The 13,591-nt window shown below is 41.3% G+C and overlaps 1 protein-coding gene across 12 annotated transcripts in view; it reads left to right on the forward strand.

Moving 5' to 3' along the window:
* The window catches only part of EVL (Enah/Vasp-like), a 231,822-nt gene that overhangs the window by 115,967 nt on the left and 102,264 nt on the right, over positions 1-13,591 (forward strand). For 7 of the 12 annotated variants that reach the window (XM_025191200.1, XM_025191202.1, XM_025191204.1 and 4 more), the window contains exon 2: positions 6,311-6,479. In XM_025191200.1, coding sequence (XP_025046985.1) covers positions 6,311-6,479 — 169 coding nt within the window. Of the gene's footprint in view, positions 1-5,013; positions 5,144-6,310; positions 6,480-13,591 lie in introns of those variants that run through there. The other 5 variants (XM_025191195.1, XM_025191196.1, XM_025191207.1 and 2 more) reach the window with 5 other exon arrangements.

Here is a 13,591-nt window from a genome sequence, read left to right on the forward strand (position 1 = left end):
ATCAGAATCTTCAGTAATAAAAGAAATTAATGAGATCTGTGACCTAGAAGATATCAGAGCTAAGCCTCTAAAGAGTACTTCATGCATTGACACTGTTAAAGGTGCTCGTTACCCTTTGATTCAGCAGGGGCCCTTTGCATCTACAGGATCAGAGCCTTCAAGGACACCTCCCCTGTCTTCCACTGCAGGTCCCAGCAGCATATTGTATATCCCACCATGAGTAAAATCTTAGCCATTATTCCTGAGTGTCAAAGACTGCACATGGGAGTTTCCAAGCACACAGGAAGAAATAATACCTATGTTCAGTGAGCCTGTACAGGAAAGCTGGATAGGTCATCAAGAATATGGCTGTATCATTCCTACAAAAAGTAAATTATTCAAATGAAAAACGTTTTTTATTAATAAAAGAGGGTGTTCTTAGGGCCAGCACAAGAGGACCCAACCATAAATCTAGAAGATTTGGACCCAGCTTTTTGTTAAATACATTTTAAAATGGAATTTATTAATAACTGTAATTTCAGTTTAAAAGAATCCTGTGGAGAGTGACAAATAAGATCCAGGGTATAAAATTGCTATGTAGTGAATCAAGAAGACCTTAGCACTCGGATCTCAGTGATGGAGATCATATAAAGACCTGGGTAGATATAACAATGAGTGATTGTGGGCTCTGCTAGCATGTGATCTGCAAATAACTTCATTTGCTTTTACTTTAAACAAATTAGTAGAGGTTTGCCATATCGGAGCCATAGTGCATGGTGCATAATGATGTATATTAAAATTCGGGGTGGCACTGGTTTCCGAGTGGAAAAAAACCTTTATATTAGAATGTCATTAGTCTGGGCCAGCATCATGCCTCACCGCACCTGAAGTCTTAACATATGTGTGAGGCCTCTAAGAAGGGCAGAAAAAAGTCAGCACTAGATTTCAGAAAAGTCAAAGTTCTGTCCCAACTAAGGAAGCAGGATTGGAGCTGGCTCCATTTCTGTAGCCGATGGCACCTAAGAGAGTAACGTGCCTAGGAATTTTTGACTCTCTTACCCAAATAGCCAGATTCTGATTTACAGCCAAGTCAACTGCAGCTTTCAGTGCAGATCTGGAGCAAGGGTTGAACCCACACCTCTTAATAAGTAGCAAGACAACTTAGCTGTACTGCCATTGTGCCCTGGTACTGGACACAGCTGGAAAAGAGTGGACTTTTGTACTGTAGTGTTTTGAATTTGGCATTACAAGATATACAAGGCAGTAATTTCACAGGCCTTTACCACTTTGTAATTAGAGTCCTTGTTTTTTCTAATTTTATCTTCCTCCTGTTCGATTGTCTGTGATGAAAATCCGGGCTGGTGAGAGAGCAGTCTGATAGCTTGCATATTAATGCAATGTGATGTAATTAAAACATCAATAAAGAAATCCATTACATTTTGAATGTTATGTGTAATGAAATAGTTTAAGTGACCGTCTTCAGTGTATCTCTGTTCTCAATAGATCACATCAAGACAATTTCTGGATGGCTGAATCATGACTAAATACAGATATTATCCACACTGATCTGAGAGAGAGAGGAAGAATGTAGACTGTGCATAATCATATGATACAGAGCATTACTATTAACATGTGGTGTAGAGTTTTAACAGCAATAACAACAGTGTATAGCTTAGAAAAAAAGCTGGGAAATCTGCCCATGAGCCTTATGAGACTCTTATTTTCTGACTTAAGTTAAAAACAATGTAATGAGCCACTCTGTTCCCTTTGCAGACAGTAGAAAGAGTGCCATTGACTTCAGTAGGAGTTGGATCAGATGCTTTCTGAGCTATTTTCAGAGAAGCCCCTTATAGTAGCAGTGGGAATATTTGTCCTCATAGCAGGTACAGTGAGAAAACAGACTTTAGGCATAAAGAGGTGTTCCTTGAGTCCAGGTGAGACAGGAGGCAACAGTCAAGTCCCTGGAGGTACCATAGGGTTTGAAAGATTGATGAAGCTCTTTGTAAGGAATAGTTCACTGTGCACTGTATCTCTTGTTTTATGTTGCTTACTGTTATGGCACTAGAGGCCACATAACAGATGTTGTCCCATTTCTGTTGAAATGAATGGTAAAAAAACTCCCCTTGACGTAAGGGAGAGCAGAAATTGAGCCTGATAGGTTGTTTTATGTAATGTGAAAGTCTGTTGGCGTATCTCTGTCCCAAGGTGTGAATTAGTATTTCAATTATGGGGACTGCAGCATTGCCGTTGTCATTGTTTAGTAATGAGAGTGAGGCTGCTGATGGCAGAATCCAAGTGTGGGCTGCTCTCCTCTGTGTACATGAGTCCTGGGGAACCAAACAGAAATAAAGCTCGCAATTATAAGGCCAAGTTCAACTCAAATCCAATAAACATTGGGTTCATATTTTGGAGTCCAGTCTTGCCTTGTTGAAGTCAATAGTGAAGATCTTACCGACTTCAATGGGAGTAGGGCCGAGCTAATGTTTAGGTACAAGATTGTGAGGAAAAGGAGGGAGTTGGATGTCGTTTGGGATGACATTTTGCAATTTTTTTAAGATGCCTCTGGGCGCACAGACCATCATGGGCTGACACATTGCTGTAGTGCCCCTCCAGTCACTGGAGTTATGCTGATTTATGTAAGCACAGGATCTGGCTTTTCAGCAGTGATGAGGGGCATTAGGAGACGGATGAGTCCCTACTGTGCTAGCCAGTGCACAGATGTATGGTGAAAAGAGTCACTGATCTAGAAAGTTTATAATGCTTCTACTAGCCTCTGGCATGCTCTGGGCATAGACAAAATCTCTGGTTTACCACAAAACCTTGGCTGATACAAGCATTCATATCCTGCGTGACTATATGGAGGGCCATATTCACACCCACAAGCACGGAGGGCCGGTTTGCTGTGTCGCGGAGGTGGGGAGACGGTGACAGAATCTGTCGGCATCCATAAGAGCCGCCTGCCTGCAGGATCTGCCCGTGGAGATGATGAATCAGCACGTCTGGGTGTTAGGCTGGCCCCACCTACACATGAAAGCTAATTCAGTGCATCGCTTTTTACTCCACTCCTTCTTAGCCTAGAAACAAAACTAGACTGACAGTCCTTTCATGACTATTTTAAGAAGCAAGGCAATGCATTTAAATGCAGTCACTCCAGCTAATCTGACGCTGCTATTATGTGAGTCTTTGGATTAAGACTACAGGAGTTGGTTAAAATCCCTCGCTACTTCTGTCAGGCTTGTGGGGAAGCTGCTGTAAGGCATCTGCTCACCTTTAAAGGGGATAAGTACGAAGGGTTTCATCTTTTGTGAATGTACTGGAAGTTGCGCTGATGTCCTGGAGGATAGAGAAAATACCCTTTGGCTGCTGAGGGGAGATATGCTTTGCTCTGGAGCCTGTTCTTGGTGCCCTAACTCCTACTGGCTCCAGGGGAGTCCCTGATGATTAGCAGGTATTCAGCCCCCCTAGCTTGGCCAGTTATCAAGCAGCTACTTTTTATTATTATTTGATTTATTTTTTTAGTAAGGATAACTTATGCTTTTAAACAGAATGGGGAAGGGAAGCATGCACCCTTTTTAACAGCATGAACTATCCTCCCTTATAAACCCTAGGAGCTGAATTCTGATTTGTTCAGAAGCACCCTTCGAGCTAATACCCAGGGGCCTGTCTAAGCTCTTGCGGTGTTTTTGTTCCTAAATGTCCTGCTTGGGATCCCAGACCCTTTGTGGTATAAATAAAATAGGGTCTAGTCATGTACCAGGGTAACATGGATGAACATAGGTTTATTTTTGTAAATCATATATGTAAATAAATTAATAGCTAATATTTTGGACATATCTGGCTCTTTCCCCATTACTCCAATAACAACCCTTACCCATTTCCATGCTATGGAATACATACAGCACATTATCCTAGCTTTCTTTGTTTTAGGATAGTGTGTGCCACTATTGTACAGAAAGTAACAACCTCTAATGCTCTGTATCAGCTGTGGTCTATCTACTGTTCTCATAAGCATCTTATTCTGATGATTGTTCCCAAGCACTCAGTGAATGATGACAAGATCTGGGTATTCTTTGTTATTATTTAGTCTCTTTGTTCTTTTAAAGCCTGAAAAGGGAATCCTCAATGGTGTAATTTAGCCATCAAGAGCAATGGGACTATATGATTTACATCAGCTGAGAAGCTGGTTGTGTTTGTGTGTGTGTGTGAAAGTGTGAGCGCTACTGAAGGAAAGCCTGGGCAAAAGGGGGGGTGTTGCTGTTAGGAGAAAAAAAAGGCCCTGGGTGCAAAGTAGGTGATTTGTTACCACTCTGAACTGGATTGTTAAAATGATGTACTAGCCCCTGGACTAAGGAAGACAGCTATGTCAGAAAGCATATAGGCATAAAGTTAGTAGGATTGACATGGGTTTAGGCTTTATAGCATGAATGGTATGACATAAACTATAATACTCCTCCATATTTTTGAAAGGCTGTGGGCTGCGTTTTCATTCAAAACCCTCTTACGTGATGAGTCAGGGCCAGCTTAAGTCTCGCTACAATTTGGGCATGCTGTTTTTTTGTTTGGTGGTTTTTGCCTTGCATTAGTAGTTCTACTGACTGCAGGTACTGGAGCAATAGCTGATTTACTGTTTGGCAATCCAAAAACATCCATGATAGAAGCTGAGACTTAATATGTTCCGTGTTTGTAAGTGACCTCAGTGATTTTCCCCAGTGATATCCGTTTCTCATGAAAGGTGTATTTCTTATATAAATCTGGAGGAGCTCACTGTGTGTCTGACAAAGTCACTACTATGTGAGCACATTTCAGTGGGAGGGAGGGAAGTGATGACCTCATGTGAAACTGCAGAACAAAAATAAACATGTTCAGCAACTGCCTTATAATGATTATATACTTAAAGAAGAGCCTTTTATTGCTTAAAATTTCACAGAACTCAGAAATAAAGGGAGCCGTCTTATGGGATGTTTAGAAAGGAAGAAAGTCATTCCCAGTAATTTCTCAGGGTGAGGAACTATTTGAAAGACAGTTCCCTCCTGCCACTCCCGACTCTGAAATTCATCATATTATCTGTTAGTTTGAAACTGCTCTTTATGGCCGTGTCCACACATGGTGCACCACCGCTGCTTGTCCCCAGGGAACACCCGTGCCGTACAGGCTCTGGCACACGGTAAGTTACCCTGGGTGGGATAGGGGAGACTGGGGCAGCACTGAGCTGGCCCCAGCTGCCTTACCTGGGGTTCTGGGGGCTCCCAGGGCTGCAGCAGCGGCAGTTCTGCCATGCGACGCCTGGCTAGCAGCCACAACACATCTCCAGGCAGCCTGGCTCCGCTTTTGAGTGGCGTGCATTGCCCGCGTGTGCTGCTCTGCTTTTTTTTTTTTTTTTTTTTTTCCGTGGGTTTTTTTGATCCCTGGATATCCACTTGTTTGACCCCAGATATCCAGGGTTTTTTTGGCCCCTGGATATGCAGGTGTCCTCTGTGTTGCAATGGAGCAGCGCAAAGGGTTTGTTTTTAGTTGTTCCATTGCAGCATAGAGAACATCAGAAAAGACATGTCTGCGGCACCACATACCACACAGCTGCGTTCGTTTGGACATGGCCCTTTTTCTTCAGTTCAGGTTTAAATTAACTCAACTTTGTGAATCCTTGCATTCTCCCATCCTTTCCTCTTGCTAGTAAACTGAAGTTTACTAACTGGCAAGTCTGTGCATATTTGGTGGTGTATTCTGTGACTTCTAAGTACAAACTAAGTCTCAATAATAGACATTAACTGGATTAGTGTAATGAATGTCTTCAGTTTACCTAATACCATTTTTGGTATGGAAGTCAATTTACCTTTGGTTTTATATGCGTCTAAACTTTGATCCCAAATATTTTTCCACTCAGCTTTAAAGTATAATTTTGTAACGCAAATAGGACACTCTGAAGGTAACAACAGGAATTAACCTGAACGGAGCAGTGTGGTATCTTTCTGAAAGTGTTTATGATATATGCTTGCTTTGTAGTATTTGTTGTAGGATAAAAAAGGACATTATCAGGTTAGAGATTGTTTGTTTGTTTGTGAGTGTATTTTCTCTCTCTCTCTCTCTCTCTCTCTCTCACACACACACACACACACACACACACACACACACACACACACACACACACACACACACACACACACACACTTAGGAAGCAGAATGAAACATGTCAGCATTTCAAGTATCAACAGACCTGTTGCACAGTATTTGGCTTAAATGTTTTGAATGGTTTCTGTTGTGATTTCTTTAGAATATTTTGTAATAAACTGCACATTTACTGTTTTTTTATGGTTGTGTTACTTTTGTTCTCCAGTGAACAGAGTATTTGCCAAGCCCGGGCTTCAGTTATGGTCTATGACGATACCAGTAAGAAATGGGTGCCAATAAAACCTGGACAGCAGGGATTCAGCAGAATCAACATATACCACAACACCGCCACGAACACCTTTAGAGTAGTTGGAGTTAAACTACAAGATCAACAAGTGAGTAACCAATATGCATTGTTTCTCCTTTGATCTCTAAAGAGATCATTTAGTAGGTAGTTAATGCAGTAGAGCATAATTTCCCTCACCTACGAAGTGTTTGTTAATTCATATTTTAGTCCAGCCACTTTACTCCTGTCTGCTTGATTGACCAGTGAACGTACTTTTATCTGTTAAAATTTGATGCTTTTTCTTTGTTTGTTTGCAAAAAGTATCTTCATTACATTTCCATCATGGAAGATTTTCATACATTTTCCTTCTCCATTTTCATTTGTGATCATATTATCTGCTGATGTCTTTGCTCCCTGCTGTTTATCATCACAATTCCATTCATAGTACAAACTTTTAGCATTGTACACACTGAATAAACCATCATTCAGTCTTCCTTGAGCATCTTCTAGATACGATTCCTGCCTTCCTAATTAACTAACTAATACCTCATATTGTATTTCAAATCCCTAGGCATGTATTCTGACTTCATGTACAACAGCATCAATCTAAAGTAACTTGTTTGGCTTTAATAGAGCTACATGGGATTTACTTAATAAAAACTGAGACCAGAATCAACTCCTTACTCTGCATGACAGGGAGCCATTATTGCTAGTGATGGCACATGTGTTGACCTGAAATTTGATATCATTTGTCCACTTGGTGTTATGTTCACATTTATGATCCAGTATACTATTAGGACTAGAAATCATTCCCACTTTAATTTTTAATACAAAGGGCTAGGAGCCAGGGGACCCTTTTTCTGTTCTTAGCGCCACCCCTGACTCATTTGGGTCATAAGGAACATTGCTTGCATTCAATGGGTCCCATTTTCTCCCATTGGTAAAATGTGATAATACTTAGTTTGCTTTAAACATGTGCTAAGGTGCAGTGGTTGTTAGTTGTTAGAAAGTCAGATGGACTCTCAGTACCCTGATTAAAAAAAACAACCCTGAAGTAACTTTAAAATCCTAGTATGCTTGTTTTTAGCTGTTTCTTTGAAACCTCCTTCAAAGCCATATTTTCCACCTCTGCTTTTACCTTTTCTGGTCAAAACAGATATAGGTGGGTGTGTTGTAATATAAACATAAAACTCATTATAATATGTATAAGTCTTAATCATTTTCTTGTTATTCTCAATAGAGTGAAAATAGCTATATCTGCTGTGATTAATTAATAATGAGATTAGGTATCTTGGTTTTTGCTTGGATGTCAACATGGCTCTGAAGTGCTGCAAATTATCAAACTTTTACTACCTAGCCAGCACAGAGAAAACAGATCATAAGTTCATGTGGGCCCTGCATAAATATCAGCTGTATAAAAATCACTAGCAATTGAGTGGTGTTTTTTAACTACATATTTATAACCCCCTAGGGCTTGCTTAATCAGATTCTACCATTTGAAGGTAGGTCAAATTTGAGGCTTGAACTGTAAATCTTGATGATGATGCTTTAAATATATTATTACATTAATATTGACTACTAATCTTACTGCAGAAGTACCTATTTATATGAAATACATAAGGGGACACGCATCACAACTGAAAATATCTAAAAGCAGAAGTAAACAAATATAAAACAACCTACTTCTCTACTGGTTTGAGCTATTCCAGGTGAAAAAAAGTTGTGAAAGATACCTTGGGGCATGTCCCCATATGCTAGGGCATGTACTTGCAGCAGGGAAAAAAGTAGCAGCAGAAATTTGCACCACTACCAGTATCTCCTGGTAGCAAATTTTGTCCCCAGTCTGCAAATTTGCAGCACAGGGCATGTCTTAATGTGCCAGGCATGTGGTTTGTGGCGCCACAAACTGCACGTGTCTGCACGTCTGGATCCAGCCTTGTTCTTGCTTAAAGTCACTTAAACGTTGCATAAAAACTGGATTTAAAGATAATTGCAGAAATTCATTTACAATTAGATCCATTTGAATATATCATGTATAACGTATAGAACTAGTATTTAAAAACCTTTAAAGACATTTTCTGGCATGCAAGGAATGGGGTATTACTGGAACCAAGACTCTCTAAATATGTTGTTTGCCTTTAACAATAACAACAACAAATTCCAGTGTTAATTATTCTTCATATAGGCCAGCTCATGCATACTTCCAGCTTGTGTGCTACAAAGCTGGATTGAAAGGCAAAGGTTTGTTAGAAATAAGACATCAAGTTTTCCTGGATAACTGTTTAAAAGGGTCAGGTCCTCAGCAGTCTGGACAGGCATAACAAAAATTTAATGGAGCTATGCCAAGTTATACTAGCTGAAGAACTGGTCAAACAGCTCTAGCACAGTAATGCAGCACAGAGGCAACTTAAATTTGAATTGCATGCTGATGACTGTAACCTACATGACACAATTCTGGTCTTTTACTTAGTTTTGTCTTCTTACTCTGGATCTTTCAGCAATTTTCATTTTAATTTGCATTCTGTCCTTTCTTATATCTTCCACTGTATGCAGCTTTTCCCTTTTTCTTTCTCTAGCTGATTTTTCTTGCTTATTATCCTGCCTCCCCCCCCTTTTTTTTGGTTCTCCCTTTTATGACATTTTAAGTAGTCTACCCTCATTTTCCTTCTCTTGTTCTCAGTTTTAGCAGTTCTGATCACTGCTAAAAAACTCACTGCACAAAATTCCATCCTGCAAACATGAAGTTGAGTGTGATCATATATAAATTTAGTAACTGGAAATGGTCACTGAACCTCAAGAGTTGTTTGCTTTTAATTCGCACGGTTGCTCTCTCTGTCCCAGCTGCCGTGGTTAAGTATATACTAAAGGCCTATGGTAAACAAGTCATCTGTTTCCTATGCACAGATGCATGTATCTGCAGACTCCTGCCATCATGATTGACAAACCCAAAATGCAGCAGCAGTAACAGAGGCTAAGGCATTTTTGGAGCTGTAGTCATAATCAGCATGCTAACTGCTTCCATTTTGTTAAAGTTCTTCACTTTGAATGTATGCTTGCAGAAGGCAGCTCCTTTAAGTCAGAGCTATGATTAAGTGATTTTTAAGTGAGAGATTTAATATCAAGTGATCTGGCCTTAGGGGAAACTAGTTAGTGATCTCACAAGCTGCATATGGCAGGTCTATCCTAAAGAATAGATGAGGCAAGTCAAACATGAATTGCTCTCCTGGGAGATTTACATAAAGCTTGGACCAGCAAATTCATGTAGAAGTGGGACTTTGGAACAGCTGGGACTTCTCAGATTTGAACACAGCGCAGGCTAGGCCAGGATTGAGGCTTCTACTTTGATAGCATCTGCTGAGTTAAGTATACCCCATTTTTTAAAATATAGAGTCATATTCGCACATGCTACACTATAATGAAGTTGAGGAGAGTTGGACCTACTTGCAGCAATGCTGAGTCTGAATTGCATTTATGGACATAGGAACCATTCTGAAGTGATTTAGCCAAAATCCTCAAAGTTCTAGGAAATTTGTGAATGTTTTGGGTGCCACAGTACCAAGCTAGTAGGAGATTCCTGTTCACCCTGTATCATCACTGTCATCATTATCATCATCGTCATCACACAGAGAATAAGACCAAATCATAGATCAGAGTCCCACAGTTTTGGGCTTTGTACAAACCCATAGCAGTACCTGCCCCCAAAAGCCTTCAATCTGAGTATAAGATTGAAGTACAAGACATGGGTACAACAGACAATAAGATAAATCTGGTTAGCATGCAAAGTGATGGGAACACTGAAAGATGATGCATTTTAAAATGGATAATAAGAAATGCTTTTCTTTTTACTATTCACAGCTAGGTTGTGGAGCTTATTGCCACGGGCTGTCATTGATACAAAGAGCTTAGCAGATTCTGAAATGGAATCACACATTTTTATAGGTAACAAGGATACCTGGCCTTACACAGGAAATAGTAAAAGGAGAGGGGAAATAATGTTCCGAAAGGAATAGTAAGCTTATGCTTCAAGGCTTAAGCCAGTTGCTATATCAAGTGGTAAAAAGGAAGCAGAACCTTTCTTTCACAGCTTACTGCTGTGAAAGTTTACTTGCACCTACCTCTGGCACAGCTACTATGAGCTACCAATGGAAAATAATACCAGGCTGGACAGACCACTGGCTGGGTCCAACGTGGTAGATTCTTGACACACATGACTGTGGAGGGATCTTCCCCTAGAAGTGTTTATAAAAGCTATCCTTTGAACATTGGTTATTTATTTTATTTGCTGTTTCTGATCATCAGACTTTTAAAGTCATGAGTTATCTTGTGATCTCAACACCAGCTACAGCAAATGCCACACTTTGCTTGTTCTTTCGCCAGTGTATAAACAACCTTCTCTTTGCTTTATTCCAAGCTTACTGACTAAGGGAGAGACCATACTCTTGCTATTTCCTTTTCTCTTTGCTGGTTTTAAGGGGGTCACCCTTAGAAACCCCTTTATAATTCTTTTGAAGCCTCAGGATAGATAGTATGTGTGTCTTTCTAAGCGTGTTGCTGCTAGCATAGTGTGAGTTGATGCGATCAGAAAATAAATCTGTCTTCATCCAAGCTAAGTGATGAGAGTGAGACCCCCAAAGTGAGCCTAGTGCTCACTTTGCCCCACCTAGGACCAAATGTCCCACCTAGGACTAAATGCCCTCAGAAGCAAATCAAGCAATTTACCTGTCTTGATGAATCATTTATGGGGAAGCAGTTTTTTACAGTTCATATCTTTCATTATATTAATCACTTGTGTGCCACTCCATGAAATGCTCTTCAGACTTGCATAGACCTGTTTGTCTATAAGTATGATACTCTTTATAGAGGAATAGGACAGACTTTGCATTGTCCTGAGATGGCCTCAAAGTCATCCCAACCCTGTGGGGAGGCTGTGATTCCCTCAGGTAAGTTAGAGATACTTGGAAGGTTTTAAAATATTTGACCATGAAACTTCCCATATTTCTTTGCCTAAATCCCAAGGGACTGTCTGTAGGATGTCATTTAGTCTTTCCTGCTGCTCAGACATTGTCCCTGCTGCAGTCAGACTCCATCCTGCTTCCTTTTTCTCTGGCCACATGAATTTCTCACTCTTGGCTTCCTAGTAGTCCAGTTTCAACAGGAATGGGAGAGGCTGCCCTCAGCTTACCTCAGCCCATAACAAGGTGATTCAAGCTGGGAAATGGTTCTGGCTAAGTGGCTCATGGGCAAGTGTCCTAACCACTAAATCAAGCACCCCTCCAAATATAGACCTACTTATAGACATAGACATTCTGACCTGCTGTGGTCTTTCTTGAGTTCTTTGCAGCAAAAGAATTGCTCTATTTGTCTGTAGTTGAAAAATGAGTAAAAACTAAAAGCTGGCATTTTTCAAGGGGTGCCTTGAGTCTTAAAAGGTTGAGAAACACTGATCTAGACCATTAGTGTTTGTCCCAGTGTTGGTCTATAAGTGTCTCACTTATAGACACCCCTCCAAAACTTTTCAGAATATAGTGATACCCCATTTACAAAACCGAGATAATTATATATATCATAAACATTATAATAAATGCATTATAATTATATTATTAATTAATGTGTTATTACTTCATTATATAAGTATATTTACCCCTTCAGGTTGCTGGTGGGGAGCATTCCCCTAGCTCTGCCTGGCCCAGTGTGCATTTGCTCCTACTACAGCAATGGACTCCCCCCACACAACTCCAAGTCACTGGTGGGGATCAGAAACCACTGGGCCAAGTTCTTCTGTTAGTTACCCCGGATGATTCCATCCTGAGCTCCATCCCTAGGGCTGTAATGGACAGATTTCAGGGATGCCGAGCTGTCAGGGACAAGGTGCTTGGACTACACGTGCAGCACATGGTGAGTGCAGAGAGGGTGAGAAAGGTAGAAGATGGGCAAAAGGATACACGAGACCTGGGAGGAGGGAGAGGGGACAGGCCAGGGGGGTGCCGCAGCATAGTTGTTGCCGTGACTAGGTGGAACTATGGCACAAGGCTCCTGCAGAGCCGTATTGGGAAGCATCTGTGGCAGAAAGTCACGCTGCTTATATTATGCAGGCAGGTGCACTGCTTCTGCTGCAGCTGTTCCTAGTTTGGCTCCAATGTGCCTCCTGAAGACCAAGCACACAGGGCAATCTCCAAGCATGCCTTTCTGCTGCAGTCACTTCTCAGTTCAGCCGCAACGTGCCTTCTGAAATGCAAGGCATGCCGGGCAGTTTCACTCTGCAGCAGCAGTGTCAGCATTGTAACACCCCTGGTAGGTTCTTGTGGCACCGAGTTGAGAACCACTGCACAAGATTGTTGGGCAAAAGGAAAGTGAGTCATCATGTCTTCCTTGTCCTCCTGCTACTCCTCTTCTATTAGATGTAGTCATAATACTCTGAATAGATTATGGTCTTCAAAGTGCCTATGCACAGGGATAACTGGTTTGTGAACCTCAAACAGCCTCAGGCAAGATGGATAAACTAAGCATGAACAGTAACTGTGTTTTCTAGTGTCTAGGTCTGTCCCCACTTAAGCACTGGAACACACAGAACTGCTGTAAAGTGCCTCAGACTTCACACGCACAGAAACATTTAGGTGGGACTTTGCGAATACATTCCCACTGAAAAGAGCCTAGGGCATTCAAATCCTAATACTTAAATACTTGCTTCTGGGCATGGGAGTCTGAGTATGCCCAGAACTGCGTAAATCTTGATGGTGCTGAGCAAAAAGGTGCCCAAGCCCTTTCAGAATTCACAGACAACATTCCTCTGCCTGTCACCGCAGGATGTAATTCATTAGGCATGACCTGAGTGTGCCTACCAAGTCAGGCCTTGCCCAGAACACAGGTGGAGGTGGTTGTGCCTCCCGTTCCCCTGCCCCTGTCCCCTTCACCAATTGTCGAGTGGTTAGAGAACCTCCTCCCAGATGTGGAAAACGGTAGGTCAGTTCCGTCCTTTGTCTGAGTAGACAGGAACCTCACATCTCCAACTTCCCAGGAGAGTCTCATGACCACCAGGCTATAGACAGTTGGGGAGTTGTTCTCTTCTATTGAACTGTTTCCTTACATATAGCAAGATGAGCCAGAGTGAAAGAGTCCCTCTCTAACATAGCAGTGAGGGCACTTGCATGAAAAGGTATGATCTGGCTTCAGTCCCTGTTCCAAGGACTGTTTCATTATTCTCTACACAGTGGTTTCAGCAGG

The sequence above is a fragment of the Alligator sinensis genome, unplaced genomic scaffold, assembly GCF_000455745.1.
Source record: "Alligator sinensis unplaced genomic scaffold, ASM45574v1 scaffold1385_1, whole genome shotgun sequence".
Taxonomy (NCBI): domain Eukaryota; kingdom Metazoa; phylum Chordata; order Crocodylia; family Alligatoridae; genus Alligator; species Alligator sinensis.